The sequence below is a fragment of the Felis catus genome, chromosome A1 (assembly GCF_018350175.1).
Source record: "Felis catus isolate Fca126 chromosome A1, F.catus_Fca126_mat1.0, whole genome shotgun sequence".
NCBI classification, from domain to species: Eukaryota; Metazoa; Chordata; class Mammalia; order Carnivora; family Felidae; genus Felis; species Felis catus.
Genome location: NC_058368.1, coordinates 144,751,648 through 144,773,650, shown reverse-complemented (window position 1 = coordinate 144,773,650; position 22,003 = coordinate 144,751,648). Strand labels below are relative to the sequence as shown.

At 39.8% G+C, this 22,003-nt stretch overlaps 2 protein-coding genes and 1 long non-coding RNA gene across 15 annotated transcripts in view; 2 read left to right on the top strand and 1 right to left on the bottom strand.

Annotated features, from left to right (window-relative positions):
* ACOT12 (acyl-CoA thioesterase 12) overlaps positions 1-11,042 on the top strand; it is a 56,637-nt gene extending 45,595 nt beyond the window's left edge. For 8 of the 11 annotated variants that reach the window (XM_045033185.1, XM_045062674.1, XM_023257923.2 and 5 more), the window contains 3 exons: positions 2,128-2,256; positions 3,828-3,954; positions 4,215-4,774. In XM_045033185.1, the coding sequence (XP_044889120.1) occupies positions 2,128-2,256; positions 3,828-3,954; positions 4,215-4,364 (406 nt within the window). In that variant the 3' untranslated portion in view covers positions 4,365-4,774. Of the gene's footprint in view, positions 1-2,127; positions 2,257-3,827; positions 3,955-4,214; positions 4,775-9,200 lie in introns of those variants that run through there. The other 3 variants (XM_045033177.1, XM_045062677.1, XM_045033188.1) reach the window with 3 other exon arrangements.
* Positions 7,189-13,772, bottom strand: ZCCHC9 (zinc finger CCHC-type containing 9). Of its 2 annotated transcripts, none has more exons than XM_003981113.5 (6): positions 13,660-13,772; positions 12,139-12,548; positions 11,262-11,412; positions 10,936-11,028; positions 8,949-9,017; positions 7,189-7,682 (listed from the first exon to the last, which is right to left on the bottom strand). In XM_003981113.5, exons 2-6 carry the CDS (start codon positions 12,520-12,522, stop codon positions 7,564-7,566), a joined length of 816 nt encoding a protein of 271 aa, XP_003981162.2. In that variant the 5' UTR covers positions 12,523-12,548; positions 13,660-13,772; the 3' UTR covers positions 7,189-7,563. The 2 variants fall into 2 exon arrangements, with proteins under 2 accessions (XP_003981162.2, XP_044889129.1); XM_045033194.1 differs by having other exon boundaries at positions 12,139-12,514; positions 13,660-13,750.
* Positions 13,746-22,003, top strand: part of LOC102900440 — a 47,930-nt gene continuing 39,672 nt past the window's right edge. For both annotated transcript variants that reach the window (XR_002744259.2, XR_439534.3), the window contains exons 1-2: positions 13,746-13,995; positions 15,797-15,859. This is a non-coding gene — a long non-coding RNA (uncharacterized LOC102900440). The remainder of the gene's footprint in view (positions 13,996-15,796; positions 15,860-22,003) is intronic.

Sequence of the window (22,003 nt, the reverse complement as noted above, 5' to 3'; positions counted from 1 at the left end):
ATCTCCATTGCCCAGCGTATGACCCCTTGCTTATTAATTAAAGAGAATGTTTTAAAACTTGCCCTGCACAGAAAACTGCATCAAGTGCTACTGAGAGACGTAAAAACAAAAATTTTCTTAATACTTCGTTTAGCATTTATATTGAGTTAATGTGCTTTACCCACATCTGTTGTACTCCTCCCAAAAAACTCTTCAAGTTTGATATTATTCCCACTCAACGAGAGAGGTTCTGAGACTTGCCAAGATTGCACAGGCAGGAAAGCAACAGAACCCAAATTGGAACCCAGATCCATCAGGCTTTGAATTCCACACGCTTGCACACAGCTTCAGTGTACTTGAGAAAGTGATTACCTAATTGTCTTCCCACTTTCCACTCTGGATATTTAATTAGCGGTTCCTTCTTTTTCTGTGAAGCAGCACTCCCTGGTGAGAAGCTGAGACGAAGCTGTGTGAGTAACTGAAGTCAAAGGCATTCCTGCCAGCTTTTCCTGTCTGATCAGGGCCCACTGTCAGCCTCAGTCTCTTCCTTCTGTTACTGTCTGTCTCCTGCATCCCAATCCGGCCTCTTCCATTCTTGCTCCTTTCCTGGATTGCAAGGCACCTGCACCGACTGGGTCTGATTACACTCAGGCCACACCCCCTCCTCCAAGAAGTTCCAGCTCCTGGGGCCACATATAGCACTCTAGGGCCTCACTGGGCATCTTGCTGAAAGGGAAAGATTGGTGAGATGGGCTTCCTATTTATTAAACGTTACCATTTACTTCCTAATCTTGATGAAGTAGAAGCTCATTTTTAAAATGACTAAACCTTGAGGGCACTGGGGTGGCTCAGTCAGCTAAGCATCTGACTTTGGCTCAGGTCATGATTTCAGGGTTCATGAGTTAGAGCCCCACATCAAGCTCTCTGCTCTCAGCACAGAGCCTGCTTTGGATCCTCTGTTCCCTTCTCTTTCTGCCCCTCCCCCACTTGTTTTCTCTCTCTTTCTCTCTCTCTCAAAAACAAAGAAGACATTTAAAAATAAAATAAAATGGCTAAACCTGGGACACCTGGATGGCTCAGTCGGTTAAATGTCCAGCTCTTGATCTTGCCTCAGGTCATGATCTCATGATTCTTGGGTTCAAGCCCCACATTGGGCTCTGCACTGACAGCATGGAACCTGCTTGGGATTCTCTCTCTCTCTTTCTCTCTCTCTGCTCCTCCCCTGCTTGCTCTCTCGCTCCCAAAAATAAATTAAACTTTAAAATAAAATAAAATGCCTAAACCTGATTATGATTAATACCATGTAAGAGGCAATGTAGTATCACTAAAGTGAAACACCTTTGGGGTCATGTGTTACATTTGCATAGATGCCAGAATAATACTTCATGGTTAATGCTATCATGATAAAACATTCTGAGAGAAGAGGAAATATTTCATGATTTTCTTGCATCAGTATTTGTAGATATTCTGTAGGTACAAAGCTTTTATCAAGAACAATGCCTAAATTTTGGTGTTACTATTTCCTATGTCACCTGACATTCCAGCCAAACTGAACTCGAATGAAGGGAGGAATGAATGAATGAATGCTTGCTTGTCTTGTGTACCTACTGTGATTCAGGCCAGGTGTTTTCATTTAATCCTCACAATAACCCCATGGTATGGGGTTTTAATTTTACAAATGAAAAAAACAAAGTGACTTACCTAACATAACATTGATATGAAGTGTCTGGGATTCAAAGACAAAGATGTTTGGCTCTGAACTTAGTACTCTTTCCAGTGTACCATATTCATTTACCTGAGTCCTTCCTTGACATCCAAACAATTCACTAGTCTTCAAATATTGTTACCTGATTCTAGAGAAAAATTATTTTGTGTTAAACAACCATAAATGCTGTTCTCTGAAGTGTTGAGGGCAGTGACTGGGCACCCACCAGTCTCTCCATCACACGCATAACTATTCCTGCTGGCCAAACAGCTTTCTAAAGACAGACTTTGAGAAATAATGCTGGCTTTGGCAGGATAGTTGTGTGAGCAGAAGAGTGAATGTGGACCTCAGTAATGAAGTTTTACAAATAAACAAAAGAAGCGAATGCCTTATTCAAGCAGGTAGAAAAGTGTGGCCTTTCTTTCACTGTTGTATTTACGTAGGTCCTGTGAAGTCATAAACTGGGTGAGTGAAGGTGATCAGATATATTATATCACTTGTCCTATAGTGAATGGTGACAAACCCAAAGACTTGGTAGTACTTGTATCACGAAGAAGGCCTCTCAAAGATGGGTGAGTATATGCAATTCAAGTGCTGTATGGTTTTATAGAAGAGGGTAAAATGAAAAAGTTGATAAGAAGGCAATATAGGCATTTCTGATCTTGAATGATGTGCATCTGAATTTTTTCTAGATGGACCTTTAGTTATCATTTAAAAACATCACCTATTAAATGCTGCCTGTGTGCAAGATTCCTAAAGCAGTTCCTTTCCTTTTGCTGTATGCACATATAAAATTGGTATTTAGCAAACCTTGGGAACCTTCCAGTATCAGTAAGAATGCAATGTGACTACCAAATAAAACATTAGGAATAGGTTTAGAATTTAGAAAGGCTCAATTGTGCTAGACATCCAAAATGTCTGGCTGCTAGGTTGGGCTGTTGATCGGAGTGTTTGTCCATGACTTCTCTGTGGACATTGGACTTTTCATGGCACAATGTCTGTGTTCTAAAGAGAAGTGTCCTAAGAGTCAGTGTTCAAATAAATAAGAAGAGGAAGCTTCCAGGACAGTTAAAGTCTACACCTGGAACTGGCCAGCATGATTTCCAATGTGAAAGCTGGCCTATAAGAATAATCGAACATGTGTGAATATTATTAATGCACACGGATGTTCAGTATAGTACCATTTATTATGGAAAAAGAAATGGACATAAACTGAGGGTCCATCTGATAAATTATGGTAGAGCCATATTGCAGAGTACTATGCCATCATTTTTTCAAATGTTTATTTTTGAGAGACCAGAGCATGAGTGGGGGAGGGGCAGAGAGGGAGACAGAGGAGTCCAGGGGTAGAGAGAGAGGGAGACAGGGTATCCAAAACAGGCTGCAGACTCTGAGCTGTCAGCACAGAGTGCAATGCAGGGCTGGAACTCTGGAAGGGCGAGTTCATGACCTGAGCCAAAGTCGCTTGTTCAACCAACGGAGCCACCCAGGCATCCTGCCATCATTAAAAAAGATGAAGTAGCTATAGAGGTGCTGATACAGAAATACCTCCAAAGATTTATTGTTAGGTGAAAAATCAAACTATAGACCGATATTTATTAAATGATAATATTTATGCAAAAATCTATATTTGCATTTGCTTACATCAATGTTATATATTTATAAAAAGGTCCGGAAGGCTACAGAGCAAAATATTAACAGTGGTCATCTCCAGGATGAGAATGGACTGTGGCTAGGGTGGACTGAGGAAGACTGTTTTCTAGTCTATAAGGTTCTCTGTTGTGTGAAGTTTCTTTAAATCAATGGGTTTTGTTTTGTTTTTTAATTAAAAAAGGAGAAGAGCCTGAAATTACAACTCATTAGGGCATACATAATAAAGGACGCTTGGAAGTTGATTCCACTTTGTAGAGTTACGCAAAGTATTAAGTAATTCTTACACAGGCAGAAAACACCTGTGGCCCTTATTACCTTTCCTACACTTGAATGTAGTCTACTTGAATGTAGATCCCTCATCTAGAAGATCTGGGTCTCTATAGTTTCACTTTTACCTAAGTAAATAAGGTTAATTAACTCTAGAAATTTATTTTCTAACAATTGTTTTAATCTCTCACAATAACTTAGAAAACGTCCTTTCATTTTTCAGTAGCACTTACACGGTAGCAGTGAAATCGGTTCTTCTGCCTTCAGTCCCCCCTTGTCCACACTACATCAGAAGTGAAATCATATGTGCTGGATTTCTCATCCGTGCTATTGACAGCAGCTCCTGTACCGTAAGTTTGATGGAACATCTGCGCATGAATTTGCTACTGCAGACATAGAGAGAAGGCTTTTACCCACATTCCCTAATTAATTGAAGTTCTGTCATGTGTCCACATCAGGGGAATCCTGAGGTCATCCTTGTAGATCATCCCAGAAAGTCCCCAGAAGATTAGGGTCATAGCCTTCCCTATACCAACAAGATTCAGATCCCTGCTGAAAGAAGCTCCAAGTCAATAAATAATTAAAATAATGTATTTTCTTTTTGAAACAGGTATCCTACTTCAACCAGATTTCTGCTAGCATCTCTCCTTACTTTGCCGGAAATCTTGGTGGCTGGTCAAAATCCATAGAAGAGACAGCAGCCTCTTGTATAAAATTCATAGAGAATGCTACTGATGGTGGGTTGATAAACACATTTTAAATGGTAAACTGTCACTTACTTCCAGTTTTATTTACCACTCTCAATTCCACGTACCCTTAGCCCTGACACTTTGGCAAGCTTTGGGGCCACAAAGTAATTTAATATTGGCTGAAGCAAAATGCAGTTAGGAAGGGGTTAAAAAATAAAATTCATCTCAGGTCAAACACCAGTGATTTGGATAGCATTATTTAAAGAGCTTTAAAACTGTTTTATATTGTCTGTGGCTCTGCTTCCTTCCAGGGACACAGGCAGTGGAAATTGCCCATATTCAATTTTGTGTGTCCTGTAAAATGGTACAAATATGGTTTAAAATGATCATAAGCATGTTTAGGCTACGGAGATGAAACATGTGTTCTGTTTAAAATTGTACAAAATTTTACAAAATAAAAAATGATAAGTTGGCTAGGTGATTAATAGTGTGGGATTGTTCCATATATGGCGGATATCTGTATGTCAGGAGCAACTGACAAGATGTATTACATAGTTTAGAGCTTTAAATTAGGAAGACATTAAAACATAATGGAATCCAATCAATTTTAGTAATAGAAACTACTTTACTAGTGTCATTTAACATATATTCAAGGTGGCTGGCCAATTTAGTATCTATTGCTATATATACACACAGAAAAGTACCTGCACAATGTGATGTCGCAGAGAAAGAATATTAACTGAGCTCTTCTTTCATAACCATTACATTAGCACTTTATTCCCTAGACTTCAGCATTCATTACTCTACTCTGTGATTTGTCTTAACCCGTAAGACAAACCAGCATATGTCAAGTTAGCCTCCTCTACAAGACAGCGTTTAAAAGTTGAAGGACTTCTCCATTAGAGTTTAGAGCACTTAAGAGGTTAGGGACATCCTGCTGTAGGTCAGATCTCTACCTCTGCTTCCCCAGCCTACCCACTTCCCCAACCCATCCACTCACCCAGCCTAGGTCTGGTTGTTAATTAGTTTTATTCCGTGTCAGCAGGTTTTCATTTACATAAACTTTGGACTGTGCTCCAATTTTATGAATTAACACTTACATACATTAAGGGTGAATATGTAGATTTAAATGCCTATACATTTCAGAAGCAGAAAAATTTTTTAGAATATTTTTAGATTTTAAAAAGCAAAAAAATTAGCTATAATGGAGTTACTTAACTAAAATTTTGTATGGTAAAATTTCACACCTCTCCTACAATTGAGACACTTCCAACCTCTGCCTGTCGTAGGTCTTTGTATTTATATTGTTTTGAAAATTACTGCAGTAATGACTTGAGGTACTGGTGGAACATCCAAGTAGGAACTGTAATTGAGGATATTAGGGCCAGATGGATTTAGGAGTCAGCCATAGAAAAGTGAATGATAAGCTTGTAAGAGGTGACATTTCCAAAGGACTGAAGGAAGAGTGATTAATGACCAAGTCTTAGGCGATTCAGTAGAATATTTTTAAAGTGTAATAAAATATCTGATATTTTCCTGATATACTGATATTTCTGATATGCATCTCTCCCCAAGTCTCCTCTCCATCCTAAAGCCTCATTGGAAAGCATGTGACCTTGTCTTCATCACTGTCACAATCCCTAGTGCCTAAGAGAGTACCAGGAATATAGCAGGTACTTGGGAAATATTTAATGCTTGCCTTCCTCACTGGAGACAGGTTTTGACTGGCCAGAGTCCTTGACACCTGATAGGATAGGTGAAATAAATCTGAGTGTGTTTGGGCTAAATGACTAAGGCAGCATTGCTATCCTTTTCCAGCTACATGACTTGTGTGATTTCTTTTAAATGACACTCCTTTCCTTACATTCTGGGAGGCTGAGTTGTATTCTGTCATGTTTACCTCTCACACCAAAAATAAAACAACAGCTCCTATTAAGACTAGAACTGTTGAGCTTTGCAGACATTAAAACAGAGAAAAGTGTTTCTTATTTGGTAAATATTTTGCTTTTGAAGCTACAGTAACTAATCACAGCTGTTTTCTTTAGTTACAAATGTATCCAATCAGGTAAAATTCCAAATGAAACACACAATCCACTAGAGTCATTCCATTACAATATGAGCCCTAGCCTTGTGAAATACATGTATTAAGTATGCATGTATTCATAAAATCCAACAAAGAAGCTAATGGGTCTCTGATTAGCATCCTAACTCTATTATGGTGATACCTGCATCTCACCCAGACTCATCTAAAACACATGAACAAAATGCTATTAAGTGTGATATACAATCAAGTAACATCATTCTGGTTAAATACCCCAAAATAATTTTGGCTAGAATTTCACTCTTGAAAATCCAGGACAAAGAAGGAGCTGTTGTTAACGTATTCTTCTATGTTACCTCAATAATTTGTGCTTCTTTATGTCAAAACTAAAACAAAAATTAACCAAAATTAATCTCATCTAGAATTCATAAAAAGATTGTGTTCCCAAAGGGATTACCTGGACATAAACAGACAATGGCTAGTTCAATCCAGAATGAGGTATTCAGAAAAATAAGTACATAGCAAATGATTTTTGAATTAAATATTTTTTTTTTTTAATTTTTTTTTTCAACGTTTATTTATTTTTGGGACAGAGAGAGACAGAGCATGAACGGGGGAGGGGCAGAGAGAGAGGGAGACACAGAATCGGAAGCAGGTTGCAGGCTCCGAGCCATCAGCCCAGAGCCTGACGCGGGGCTCGAACTCACGGACCGCAAGATCGTGACCTGGCTGAAGTCGGACGCTTAACCGACTGCGCCACCCAGGCGCCCCTGAATTAAATATTTTAAAAATACAGTATTGTGGCAACTTATAAATTCCTAATATAATAATAAATTGATATTCTGAACCAAGAAAACAATATAACCAAAACTTCATTTCTAAACGCAAAAGTTATACTTTAAGGGTGGTTCACATTAATGCATAGTTTTTAAGAAAAAGATGAGTGTTACAATCAAGTATGTAACCACTTAGTTATACCTAAGTTCTACCTGTTAAAAATATTCTTTTAGAGAATCCAATTTAAAAATCTTATACTTTTCTTCAATGATTTTCTCCAGTGATAGAGGCACTCTTTAATGGACAGCACTCAGGAAGCTATCTGACCATATGCACATCATACTGATGTCTACAACACAGGTCTCCAAGGGAGCTCAGCTCCAGTATGTGAGGTAGGCCCAGTTCAGAGTAGCTCACAATGAGGTGGTAACTAATGATAGTACTAATCATTATCAAAAATTAACAACTTTAGGTATCTTTGTTTTGGGTTTCTGTGGTTCAGGCACATCCAAAATTTCTTCATAGTCTGCACTCATTCCCATTGCCCAGCGACCAACCGTGACCATTCGATCTGTTAAGGAATGAAAGTTAGAACGTAAGAAAAATGGTAATCAAATACATCCACCCAGATTGGTACTAGCTGAGCAAAGGAATTAGTTTTGACATGAATAATCACAAGGAGGGAAGACTCCATCACTAAAGGAGAGTGAGCAATTCTGTAATTGATTGTAACACTTGATTTTGGAGTACCACAGGCAATTTCTCATCCCAATTAGGGAAATGCAGCAACTGCTTTGCAATGCAGAAATTGATGAGAAAGCTCTTTCATTCTTTCCCAGAGTTCATCATTATAGAGTCAATGAATTCTAAGAATCTGTAAACAGTAAGACTTATGAAGCATCAGTTTTAAATGCACAAGATTCCACCTGTGAAATTATACAACATCTGCTTGTCAGTCTTGTCATTTGGGAATGGCAATCCTCCCAGGAGGGAGAATTCAAACTCTACTTCCATTATTTCAGTCTCACTGGCTACAATGTAGTGAAGATCGTCTTCTTCTAGACAAGATCATAAACAAGAACTCTTGGTTTTCAAATTTAAGTGTTCGGGTAGGAAGAATGGGCAGACTTACTGGGTAGTACTGTGACTATCTGAAATAAAAAGAAATGTGTTTTTCCTTAAGAAGGACTACTGCTATCCTATCTTGCATTCTTTTGCTCAAGATTATCATCATTCTAATTTAGGTAAACTAATATAATAATGGTCTCCACTTCCCCCCAAATCTGCAATAGGTACAGCAAACATTTATGAAGTTTTTGGTGACGAAGGGTATTTCATTAGGAAGAAAATGTATCTGGCCAGATAGTGTACCTAACACAATTTTAATATTTTTGGCAGTTTTTACAACCAACTCTGAGTCCTTCAGGTATACACAAAGCAAAGCATATATGAGGATGGTAATCATAAAAATATTGAGTTATTTTCATATTTCTGATTTTCTCTTAGTGAATCAGTATTTTTCTTTTAGTAACAGAATTGGCTCCATTATTAAATTCATTAGTTGCCAAATATGAATGTTTATGAATACAATGCTTTATAAAATCAAGGTCTTCTAGGACTTAGTGGTCACTTTTTTTTCCTCACCTAATAATACTAGCTAACGCTCAGCTAATACTATTGTGTCTACTCCTGACAGAGAAATGATTAAGTCATCACTGTAGTAGGAAACCAGGTTGCCTTAAAATCAGTGGTACCTCAAAGAACTCTTCATAAAAAAATTCAAGAAAAACAAAGAATACTAATCCCACCCCTTCTAACGGAGGCCAAGAGATCTCACCTGAATTCTGACTCTCAGGGCAATCTTTCTTAAAATGTTCCACAGAGCCACAAAGTCTGCAGCAACCACCTATTAAAAGAACAAAGTCACTGAAAATCTCTCATACTTAGGAGGGGTTATAATGTCTCAAAACACTTTTCTTATTTGGTCCTCACAACTTTGTCAGTTGTAAAGGTAGTTGAAAACAGGGACATAGGTAGGTGCCACCATTCCAGTTAGTAAGTCCATCGTCCATTCCTTTTGATCTCACAGAGCACTGAACTGTACCTACCCACCACTTCTCGTACCTGGCCTTCAGGGGAGAAGGAGGAAAGAGAAGAGAGATATAATGGAAGAAGATACGTGTCCTCTGGAGTGTTCGAGAGCCACTGCACACAAGACTAGACCTTAAACCATGATTAGAAAGGCAAAGTGTTGTGAACTGTTGAACCTGTAGGCAAAAGTTGTGTCCAGATCCATTTTTTGAGGAGGATGTCTGTAATTCTTATCAAATAAATGACCAATAACCTCAAAAAAGGTTAGGACCCACTGCTCATCTGTACAGGTCAGACAAGGGTGAGCAGTTACAAAAGGAATGAAATTAACTTTTGTTTTAGGGCCTTCTGACTGCCAGGCAGCCTCATCCTAATAAAAATGCCTGTCTGCCTACTTTAAGCAACATTCCAGGATTGTGAATTACAACACATATGGTTTCTAAGATTAGCTTAATGGTCAAACACTGTTACTTAATGGTCAAGCATTATAAGTATGACATGCTTATAATGTTAAGTGACTCATCCAGAAAAATGACCCTACAGGATGTAAACGTGGCTGAATTCTCACTTCTGTGTGATCTGTTTTCTTTGCTGCGCCTTTTAAAAATACCTAGTCATTTTGCATAACCATCCAAAACCATCTTTGCCCATTACTCATGTCATCTGACCTGTGTCATAAGTTCAAAACTGAGAGGCACCTTTGGGCATTTTCCAGGGTTAGGCTTCCTTACTGTTGTAGATGTCAGTGAAATAGAAGAGGTACTTTTGAACAATATATTTTAATTCTCATAGCTCTTCGAGGTAAATACCATAGATCATCATATCTAATACACTATTGATTGTAATTATTTTACATACCTCTCAGGAAAAAAAATCTGCCAATTACATGTCACTCACCAATGGTAAGATACATTCTGAGTACAGGGACATGAAAATGTGAAATAATGTTCATCTTAGAGCCCATGAGATACAGTTTGTCATCTCCATTTTACAGGCAAGGGAGGAAATTGAGATGAGAGAAATTAAATGACTCAGCCAGAGTCCCACAACTAGTGAGTGGTGGTACTGGAGCTGTAACTGGTCAGCTTGATTCCAAAAGCTGTGCCTTTTCACTGGACTTGTCCCATGGAACCCAGGACATGACACACAAGAGATGTCTAGAATCTGATGGTACCAGCTATCACATGAGCACATTATTCACATTACCAGAAAATTTCCTCCTTAAAGCTTTAGAGATCACAGACTTTATTCAGGGACCTTAATATGTTAGCTGAGCTACAGACAAGAAAGTTACAGGATCCCATGCTAGACAACTGACCAAGGAAAACACTCAGAAATAAAAATTACTACAAATATTGAAGAATGTGTACCAGCCCATCTATCCAAAATGGTATGCTAGCCTGTGATTAAATTCACAACACTATTTTTTAAATCTTATATTAGCTTGAGATATAATCCCTTTACTTCTGTTATGTTTAAAAGTAGATATTTATAACCTACTCCCACAAATGATGCTGAAAGCACAATGCTTGAAATACACACTTTAGTTATTTCTGATTTGATTAATACATCCTCATATTACACATCAACTCCAGTACAAAGAATAGTTTGATAAAAATTAAAATTCTCAAGGTTTTGTTATTTGTTCAAGAATTTATCCAAGAACTGATTGAGTACAAATTAAATCACAACTCTACATGGTAACTCACCTTTTCTGACATATAAGTACTCACCATCAGCATAAAGTCCTTTGGGATTATCAGGACAAGATCTGGACAGATGTCCCATTTCCCCACAAACAAAACATTTTGCAAAAGGAAATTCACCTGTAAGGATCAACATTTCCTATTAAGTTGGCTAAGTATAGAACAAGTCATGTAATTCATATTATTTTAAATACTCTGAAAACCCCTATTTTTAATACAACTTAGAATTCAGTCTTGATTTCAAAATATTAAGTGGCATACTCATGATAAATTCTGTCCAGAAAAAAAACCCAGTTGGTTACGTATTGGCCACTTCTGACATTAACCAAATCAAAAACCGATAGAAAACGTACCAAGAGCTGGGTCTACTTTGGCTTTGCACTTGGTTATTTCATGCTCTGTGGACCCACACCGGTAACATATTCCAGTGCCCATATCTTGATTCTCAAGGGTGGCTGGGCAATCTGCAATTCCATGGCCAGGTTTTCTACAATGGAAACATACCTGAGAAAACAAAATATGAGTTTCCATGTTGCAAATCTACAGTGGCTTTATCAATTCTTGTTATAAAAAATATCTTTAAAACATTTGTCATTTGTGGGGCACCAGGGTGGCTCAGAAGGTTGTGTGTCTGCCTCTTGATTTTGGCTCAGGTCATGATTTCTCAGTTCATGAGACTGAGCCCTGTGTAGGGCTCCGCTATTATAGCAAGGAGCCTGCTTGGGATTCTCTCTCCTCTCTCTGCCCCTCTCCCGCCTCACATTCTCTCTCTCAAAATAAATAAATAAACATTAAGAAAAAAAAAAGGGGAGGCGCCTGGGTGGATCAGTCAGTTAAGCGTCCAACTCTTGATTTTGGCTCAGGTCATCATCTCATGATTCATGGGACTGACCCTGGTCAGGCTCTGTGCTAACAGTGCAAAGCCTGCTTGGGATTCTCTCTCCTCTCTCTCTCTCCTCTGTCCCTGTCCCCTTGAGCACGCGCACATGCTTTCTCTTAAACTTAAAAAAAGATGCTTTACAAATCTAGTACACAAGAGCAATCATACTCTGGCATATATATATATATATATATATATATATATATATATATATACACACACACACACATACACACATACATACACTACGTGTGTGTGTGTGTGTGTGTGTGTGTGTGTGTGTGTGTGAATGTATGAATAATAGTTTTGACTTACATAAAGTAACCGTTTGGTGGAAGCAATGATCTTACCATTGCATTTTTCTTTGCTGCTTGTCTTTTTAGTCTTCTTCCTTCCCGGCGACTATCTTTCTTTAAAGCAACTGCAATTTCTTCCCTTACCTCCTGACTGTCTGTTGCTATCCTCTCTCCATTATGAACCATCTGTGGGTTTTGCCTTAAGTATTCCAGGAATCCATTTACATCTTCATTTAAGTACTCCTTTTTCTTTTTGTTCTTTTTGTGTTTTGCTTGAGGCGTATCATTTTTAGCAGAGAGTCTATTGGCTTCAAGTTGTTTACTCTTTGGTAGGTTTTGGCCTTCTCCCTCAAGGGACCCCTTCTTCATGTCCTCCCATGATGTTGCAGCCAAAGGTCTCTTGCTACGTGTGGTAGTAACTCGTGCCCACCTGGTCATGATTTCATCAAAGTTACCTTATCAAACTTTAAGACAAGCATGGCTGGTTAATAACCATTAAAAAAAAAACCCACTAAATATACATAGTGTATCACATTATGCCTATATGTTGACGCTTTAATTATTAAAATTTTTACTTCGTGTATATTTAATTCTGTAACATGCTGCATAGATATGCCTATGAAGTAAATCTAGCCCTTACCAGAGAAGCTACCACACCAGATAAAGAAACACACGTATATAAATGCTTAAAACTGCAAAACAATTCAAGAAAAAAATTACTTTGTAAAATATTATGTATCACATAGTAATATGAGTGAATGAAGTTACTCTTCCCAATTCTGAAGGTTTCCTGGCTGTTTCCCCTCTTAAGTCCCAGGTCTACTTTCTCCCCATCATATTGCTTAGTCTGTCAGTTCAAAGCAATCAATTTGCATAGCAAATTAAGTATACAGAAATCCTGTCCTTGACGCAAAGTTTGTCATTACAAGTCTTCCCAACAGACTGACAAGTAAGTGTTTGCGGTCACGTGATAATGCTGGTCTTCTAATTAGAGAATAAACTGCTTCCAGCCCAGCGGCTTCAAATCATTTTCAATTAAGCCACGCCCCTTTTAGGGCGGCACCCTGTGTACCAACCAGAGTTAAAACTTCAGCTCTCGTCTTTAGTAACATCCGCAACACAAGCCGAAGGGTGGAATCAGTGAATAGGTGAGACGTTGCACGCTACTCTACATGCCACGCGCGCACACTCATCATTGCAGAGCCTGCGACTATCACAGCAGGGGCTGGAGCTATTCAGGAGGTGGACTAGCATCAACCTGAGTACCCGTGAAAGGGGAAGCTTTGGGTATGAAGGCCGAGGCGGCGGGACCCACTCCCACGGCGGGGGCCCCAGTGGGGCTAGACGCGCCAGCTCAGGCAGTGAGCACCCCACAGCTGAGGCCGACCCCTGCGCCCGCGCCCTCAGCGGGCCGCGCAGCTCGGCATTCCAAACCCATCTGGCGCTGAGGGCTGTTGGGGGCCTAGCAGTCAGTCGCTGTGCCTTCCCATCACGTCCCTGGGAACGAACGGGAGGATTCCACGGCATCTGGCGGTCCCGGGGTCCTATCTCGCTCAGCCGTGCACAAATTCTTACCGCGCATGAATCCTCCAGGACAGCCGAGTTAGCGAACCAGAGAAGTCTGTCCCCCTGCGACCGAGTCAGCACTGGGGACCGGAAATACGTTGTCGCTGAGAGCGCGTCACTTCCGGCGGGCCAAGCTGGTCCTGCAGGCGGGTGCTAGGGTCTGTTCCTGGGCGGGTAAATGAATATGAGTAAATATTTGTGGAGCGTCTAGCGTTTGAAAGGTGCAGCGCTGCACAACGAGGACACAGAGATGAAGTGTGTCTGGAACCCACAACTAGTTGGAAGAGATGCACGGCAGAATTGGGGGGAGGCGGTGGAAAACACTGGGAAGACTTCCTTGAGAAGGTGACCTTTGAACTGTACTTTGAAAAGCAAAAATCTGGTGAAATTTGGGGCGGGAGTGAGTTAAGGGCTTTCCAGGCAGATGTAAGGTAAAGTCTTAGCATAGTGGTAGTGGGTCACTGTGATAGAAATATAAGAGACGTTGAGGGCTCTAGTTGGTGGAAGTCGGTGACTAATTGTCCTGCCACTGCTAGTTCAGTGGAAATAACTCTAGTTTGTAGTCAGACAAGTTCTCTTTAAGAGGAAAACCCTAGCCTCTTAATTCATTGTCTCAACAACCTCTCCCAAACAGCTACCACCACAAGTTGTACTTTGTGGGAAAAATGGCATTATTACACCCACTCAGTTCACTAGGTCTGCCACTTTGATGCCCAGCATCGTGATCAATCCACTTTACCCCTTAAGTATCTGTCCACTTTATCTCAACTGCCACTGACTTTGTGCTAGGCTTCATCTCATCTCACCTGGATTACTGGTAGCTGGTCTGGGCATCCACTTTTTTCACCACTTCTTGGAATCCTTTTCCATGCCTTAGCCAAGTGAACTTTAAAAAAATTTTTTTTTCAACATTTATTTATTTTTGGGACAGAGAGAGACAGAGCATGAACGGGGGAGGGGCAGAGAGAGAGGGAGACACAGAATCAGAAACAGGCTCCAGGCTCTGAGCCATCAGCCCAGAGCCTGACGCGGGGCTCGAACTCACGGACCGCGAGATCGTGACCTGGCTGAAGTCGGACGCTTAACCGACTGCGCCACCCAGGCGCCCCCCAAGTGAACTTTTAAAGATGTAAACCAGATTGTTATTCTTCTGCTTTAAATCCTTTAATAGTTTCCTGTTGTTCTTAAGATGAACTCCAACCTTAACTTGGTATTAAATCCTTGACTACTTCTCTATCCTCAGCCTGCACAATTTCCTCTTCTTTGACCAGTTTCTCAGTTTCTCAAATGCTGCATGTACCTTGCTATCTCCAGGCCTTTACATATGCTGCTCTCTTTGTATGGTGCTTCTTTTCTTCTAGTTAAGTATTTCACCTTCAGGGCTTTACAAATTAGATAAGTAAGCTTTCCTGTACCCTCCCTGCTCCCCCCTCCCCATTAGACCAATCCCCTATTGTAATCTCATGGCAATCTTTGTTTACAATGCTTCAAATTAGTAATTACATAATTAATTGTAAGTTGTTTATTGTCTTCCCACTGCCTAGTATATATAGTTGGTGCTCAGTACGTTTTTGTTAACTAAATGAAGAGTAAGTACGTTGCAATGCTTGTTACAGCAAAGTTGAAAGTGACCTGGTTTTCTTTAGGAGGAAAGATTAAAGTCAGTGTTGTAGGAATACTAGGATTTGGTATGGTGAATATCAGAAATATCCTAGGTCTTACAGTGGGGGAAGTTTTAAAAGGTAAAAAATTCCTCCAGCTCTTGAAGAGAGGGAGCTTCCTAAAAATTGTATGATCATCCTCTTCATACCATGTTCTCAACCAGCTGGCTTCAAGGTCTAAGCACCAACCTAGTGACATTTCATAAAGAGGTTTTCTTTTGTAGAAGCCAGGTACTTGCATGTAATGTACACCACTAGAGGGTGCATTCAACTAAAACTTGTCTTTTTAGTATTATGTTGAATTTTAAACTCGAAAATTATTCGTTTCCTGGCAGTGAAAGAACATGATCTCAAATTGTTTTTGTGGAAATACACCAAGTGAAGATTAGTAATTAAGTAAATAGGTCATAGAAAGGCTGTGGGGTTCAGAAGAAAATATTACTGTGAATACTAATAATAGCTAACTTTCATTTTACATTTTATAGGTACCTAGCACTGTGTGCTGAATGCTTTACAAGCATTGCTTCCTTCACCCAGTATCCTGAGAGGTAGGTACTATTCTCCATTTTTACAATGAAGAAACAAGCTCGTAAAGATGAAGTAACTCACCCAATGTCACACATCTAATAAGAGGTAGAGTCAGGACTTGAACCAAGATCCCTGTTCAAAAGTGTGAGCTTCCCTACATTGCAGTACTGCAGGGGATTGCCTGCCTGCCTGTTTGACCCACTTTAAAACAGACTTAAGTTATCCGTGCCCATATAATACTTTATTTTCTTAGGATGTATTCACTTTTAGAGTGGAAGGTATTATCTTTTTATTAAGTCTTATCTATTCAGATATTATTGAAATACTACAAATATGCTATTTTCATAGCACTATCATCCACAGGGTAAATGTTAAGTGAGGGGCTAAAGTTTCGGTTATGAAGTGCTGAAGTACCTCATTTTTAGAAAATTGTGAAGTGTATTATGCATACAGAAAGCAGTATAAAACATCTGAAGTAATTACAAAACACAAGTTCATGTAAACACTACCCAGCTTAAGAAGCTGACCATTGCCAGATTATGTTAATGTAATTTTTTACATGGGCAACACATTTTTATGTTTCAAACAATAGTTATGATGATATAAGATTTCTATAAACCAACTCTCATCCTGATAACTAGAAATTCTGGGAAAAATATAAAATTCACTGTGTGAGGATCCTGAAGAATAAATAAAAGCAGACCCTTGTGGAGGGGAGTCAAACTTTGAAGAAGCAACTAGCACATGGGTTAGTTGTGTGTGTGTGTGTGTGTGTGTGTGTGTGTGTGTGTGTGTGTTTGCACTGAAAATGGGCCACCGTCAAAAAGTGCATGAGCAGTTAAAACTATAACAGAAAGCCTGCTGGGCGCCTGGCTGGCTCAGTTAAGTGTCTGACTTCAGCTCAGGTCATGGTCCCATGGCTCCTGAGTTCGATCCTCATGTCGGGCTCTGTGGGGACGGCTCAGAGCCTGGTGCCTACTTCAGATTCTGTGTCTTCTCCTCTCTCTGCCCCAACCCCGCTCATGCTCTGTCTCTCTCTCAAAAATGAATACATGTTAAAAATTTTTTTAAAAATTTTAAGAAAGCCTGCCATCATTTTTCTGGCTGCAGGGACCAGAGAAAAAAGGCAATTAACAGCCATACCAGGATAGCGAGGGGGAATTTTGAAAGGGAGAGAGCCATAAAAAGGATGCTTCTACTTCTATACATGAAGTGTTGAGCTAGGCTCTGACTCCACATGCACAAGACAAACTCAGAGGCTTAAAGAAATGAACTGAGATTTTAATGGCCACTCAGAAAAAATGAGACAAATCCCGTAATGCCAGTCTAAACAAGTTAGTTGCCTTCTTAAATGTTTTTTTCATGAGGAGTAAACCAATTCAGAGTATATACAAAATAACATCCACAATGTCCAGGATAAAAATCCAGAATGTAAACTTAGCATTGGTTCAGTGATACTTTGAATTCTGGTCTTCCGTAATTTGCCTGCTACTATTTATTTTTTAAGTCTTCAAATAGCTGATCTATGCTTTATAGATGCATTCAGTGGGCGACACAGGGTGGAGTGTGCTGAATTCATCTTACCTGAAATTGGAACCGCTCCCATTAGAATTTTGAAGCTTCACTCTTTTTTGTTTTTTATTTAAAAAAATTTTTTGATGTTTATTTATTTTTGAGAGAAACAGAGCTTGAGCGGGGGGGGGGGGGGGGGGGGGGGGCGGGGAGGGGCAGAGAAAGAGGGAGACACAGAATCTGAAGCAGGCTCCAGGCTCTGAGCTGTCAGTACAGAGCCCGACGCAGGGCTTGAACCCATGGACTGTGAGATCATGACCTGAGCCAAAGTTGGATGCTCAACCGACTGAGCCACCGAGGCGCCCCTTGAAGCTTCACTCTTAATTAGATTGCCTCAGAGTGAGAGGTGCTTGGATAAGCCTAAATGCTGCAGAACTAGGAGTGTCTAAGGCCCAGCCTCAGGGAGCTGGCCCTCTAACTGAGTCTCAAACCAGTGTGAGCAGCTTCAAAACAAGCTCTTTGGGGTAACTGGGTGGCTCATTCGGTTAAATGTCTGACTCTTGATCTCAGCACAGGTTATGATCTCATAGTTCATGGGTTTGGGTCCCACATTGGGCTCCACTGACAGCGTCAAGCCTGCTTGGGATTCTCTCTCTCTCTCTCTCTCTCTCTCTCTCTCTCTCTCTCTCTCTCAAAATAAATAAATGTAAAAAATAAGCTGTTTAACTGTAATTTGGAGTGGAAGATAGTGAATCTAGAAAGGATGGGTGGGACCAGATTTTGTCAATTGAAGTGTTTTTTTAATGCTAAATCAAAATGTTTGCATTTTGGGGCACCTGGGTGGCTCAGTCAGTTAAGTATCCGACTTTGGCTCAGGTCATGATCTATCTCAAGGTTCAGGAGTTCAAGCTTCGCATCAGGCTCTGTGCTGACAGCTCAGAGCCTGGAGCCTGCTTCTGGATTCTTTCTCTCCCCCTCTCTCTGCCCCTCCCTAACTTGTGCTCTCTCTGTCTCTCTCTCAAAAATAAACAAACATTAAAAAAAAAACAAAAAACAAAATGTTTGCATTTTGTCCTTGACAGCTTAAGCAATGAAGAACTATACATATTTTTTTAGATTATACAGTGCATCTCCTAAGATAGATGTAGAGAAGAGGGTTACGTACAGTACAAATGTGTACCCAGTGCAGTGCTCAGAACACTGACACCTGCTGAACTTTTTTGGACTCTATAGAAAAATACATCTAGAGAGAGAGAGGAAAAGAATTAATGACCCTACTGTTGTAAATAAAAAAGAGGTCCAGACCAGTGACATTCTAACAGCTGCTTTCTTCAAAATCTGTCAATCATTTAAGCTGCTTTAGAACCCTTAAAATAAGGCTAATGGGTAAAGAAATTGAGTTCCTTTTTTCTTCTTTCAGCATTTTACAAATGCTCTTTAATGAATATGCTTTACATTTAGAATTATTTTTTTAGGTTTTTATGTTTTATTATTATTTTTTTAATATATGAAATTTATTGTCAAATTGGTTTCCATACAACACCCAGTGCTCATCCCAAAAGATGCCCTCTTCATTACCCATCACCCACCCTCCCTCCCTTCCACCCCCCATCAACCCTCAGTTTGTTCTCAGTTTTAAAGAGTCTCTTATGCTTTGGCTCTCTCCCACTCCCTCTTTTTTTTTTTTTTCCTTCCCCTCCCCCATGGTCTTCTGTTAAGTTTCTCAGGATCCACATGAGAGTGAAAACATATGGTATCTGTCTTTCTCTCTGTGACTTATTACACTTAGCAGAACACTCAAGTTCCATCCACATTGCTACAAAGGGCCATATTTCATTCTTTCTCATTGCCACGTAGTACTCCATTGTGTATATAAACCACAATTTCTTTATCCATTCATCAGTTAATGGACATTTAGGCTCTTTCCACAATTTGGCTATTGTTGAGAGTGCTGCTATAAACACTGGGGTACAAGTGCCCCTATGCATCAGTACTCCTGTATCCCTTGGGTAAATTCCTAGCAGTGCTATTGCTGGGTCATAGGGTAGGTCTATTTTTAATTTTTTGAGGAACCTCCACACTGTTTTCCAGAGTGGCTGCACCAGTTTGCATTCCCACCAACAGTGCAAGAGGGTTCCCGTTTCTCCACATCCTCTCCAGCATCTATAGTCTCCTGATTTGTTCATTTTGGCCACTCTGACTGGCCTGAGGTGATATCTGAGTGTGGTTTTGATATGTATTTCCCTGATGAGCGATGTTGAGCATCTTTTCATGTGCCTGTTGGCCATCTAGATGTCTTCTTTAGAGAAGTGTCTATTCATGTTTTCTGCCCATGTCTTCATTGGATTATTTGTTTTTTGGGTGTGGAGTTTGGTGAGCTCTTTATACATTTTGGATACTAGCCCTTTGATATGTCATTTGCAAATATCTTTTCCCATTCCGTTGGTTGCCTTTAAGTTTTGTTGATTGTTTCCTTTGCTGTGCAGAAGCTTTTTATCTTCATGAGGTCCCAATAGTTCATTTTTGCTTTTAATTCCCTTGCCTTTGGGGATGTGTCAAGTAAGAAATTGCTGTGGCTGAGGTCAGAGAGGTCTTTCCCTGCTTTCTCTTCTAGGGTTTTGATGGTTTCCTGTCTCACATTCAGGTCCTTTATCCATTTTGAGTTTATTTTTGTGAATGGTGTCAGAAAGTAGTCTAGTTTCATTCTTCTACATGTTGCTGTCCACTTCTCCCAGCACCAATTGTTAAACAGACTGTCTTTTTTCCATTGGATATTCTTTACTGCTTTGTCAAAGATTAGCTGGCCATACTTTTGTGGGTCTAGTTCTGGGGTTTCTATTCTATTCCATTGGTCTATATGTCTGTTTTTTTTTTTTTTAATTTTTTTTTTTCAACGTTTATTTATTTTTGGGACAGAGAGAGACAGAGCATGAATGGGGGAGGGGCAGAGAGAGAGGGAGACACAGAATCGGAAACAGGCTCCAGGCTCTGAGCCATCAGCCCAGAGCCCGACGCGGGGCTCGAACTCCCGGACCGCAAGATCGTGACCTGGCTGAAGTCGGACGCTTAACCGACTGCGCCACCCAGGCGCCCCGGTCTATATGTCTGTTTTTGTGCCAATACCATGCTGTCTTGATGATTACAGCTTTGTAGTAGAGGCTAAAGTCTGGGATTGTGATGCCTCCTGCTTTGGTCTTCTTCTTCAAAATTACTTTGGCTATTGGGGGCCTTTTGTGGTTCCATATGAATTTTAGGATTGCTTGTTATAGCTTCGAGAAGAATGCTGGTGCAATTTTGATTGGGATTGCATTGAATGTGTAGATAGCTTTGGGTAGTATTGACATTTTAACAATATTCTTCCAATCCATGAGCACGAAATGTCTTTCCATTTCTTTAAATCTTCTTCAATTTCCTTCATCAGCTTTCTATAGTCTTCAGCATACGGATCTTTTACACCTTTGGCTAGATTTATTCCTAGGCATTTTATGCTCCTTGGTGCAATTGTGAATGGGATCAGTTTCTTTATTTGTCTTTCTGTTGCTTCATTGTTAGTGTATAAGAATGCAACTGATTTCTGTACTTTGATTTTGTATCCTGCAACTTTGCTGAATTCATGTATCAGTTCTAGCACACTTTTGGTGGAGTCTGTCGGGTTTTCCATGTATAATATCATGTCATCTGCAAAAAGTGGAAGCTTGACTTCATCTTTGCCAATTTTGATGCCTTTGATTTCCTTTTGTTGTCTGATTGCTGATGCTAGCACTTCCAACACTATGTTAAACAACAGCGGTGACAGTGGACATCCCTGTTGGGTTCCTTATCTCAGGGGGAAAGCTCTCAGTTTTTCCCCATTGAGGATGATATCAGCTGTGGGCTTTTCATAAATGGCTTTTATGATGTTTAAGTATGTTCCTTCTATCCCGACTTTCTCGAGGGTTTTTATTAAAAAAGGACGCTGAATTTTGTCAAATGCTTTTTCTGCATCGATAGATAGGATCATATGGTCCTTATCTTTTCTTTTATTAATGTGATGTATCACATTGATTGATTTGCGAATGTTGAACCAGCCCTGCATCCCAGGAATGAATCCCACTTGATCATGGTGAATAATTCTTTTTATACGCTGCTGAATTTGATTTCCTAGTATCTTATTGAGAATGTTTGCATCCATATTTATCAGGGATATTGGCCTGTAGTTCTCTTTTTTTGCTGGGTCTCTGTCTGGTTTAGGAATCAAAGTAATACTGGCTTCATAGAATGAGTCTGGAAGTTTTCCTTCCCTTTCTATTTCTTGGAATAGCTTGAGAAGGATCGGTATTATCTCTGCTTTAAATGTCTGGTAGAATTCCCCTGGGAAGCCATCTAGTCCTGGACTCCTATTTGTTGGGAGATTTTTGATAACTGCTTCAATTTCTTCACTGGTTATGGGTCTGTTCAACCTTTCTGTTTCCTCCTGTTTGAGTTTTGGAAGTGTGTGGGTGTTAAGGAATTTGTCCATTTCTTCCAGGTTGTCCATTTTGTTGGCATATCATTTTTCATAGTATTCCCTGATAATTGCTTGTGTTTCTGAGGGATTGGTTGTAATACTTCCATTTTAATTCATGATTTTATCTATTTGGCTCATCTCCCTTTTCTTTTTGAGAAGCCTGGCT

What these genes read in the sequence shown, in the direction of transcription:
- ZCCHC9 (XM_003981113.5), bottom strand. Translation starts at nt 12,522, where the DNA reads ATGACCAGGTGGGCACGAGTTACTACCACACGTAGCAAGAGACCTTTG. An exon ending in CAGCAAAGAAAAATGCAATG is followed by an intron (nt 11,413 to 12,138) that starts GTAAGATCATTG and finishes TTGTTTTCTCAG; the next exon opens with GTATGTTTCCATTGTAGAAA. An exon ending in CAAAGTAGACCCAGCTCTTG is followed by an intron (nt 11,029 to 11,261) that starts GTACGTTTTCTA and finishes TGATCCTTACAG; the next exon opens with GTGAATTTCCTTTTGCAAAA.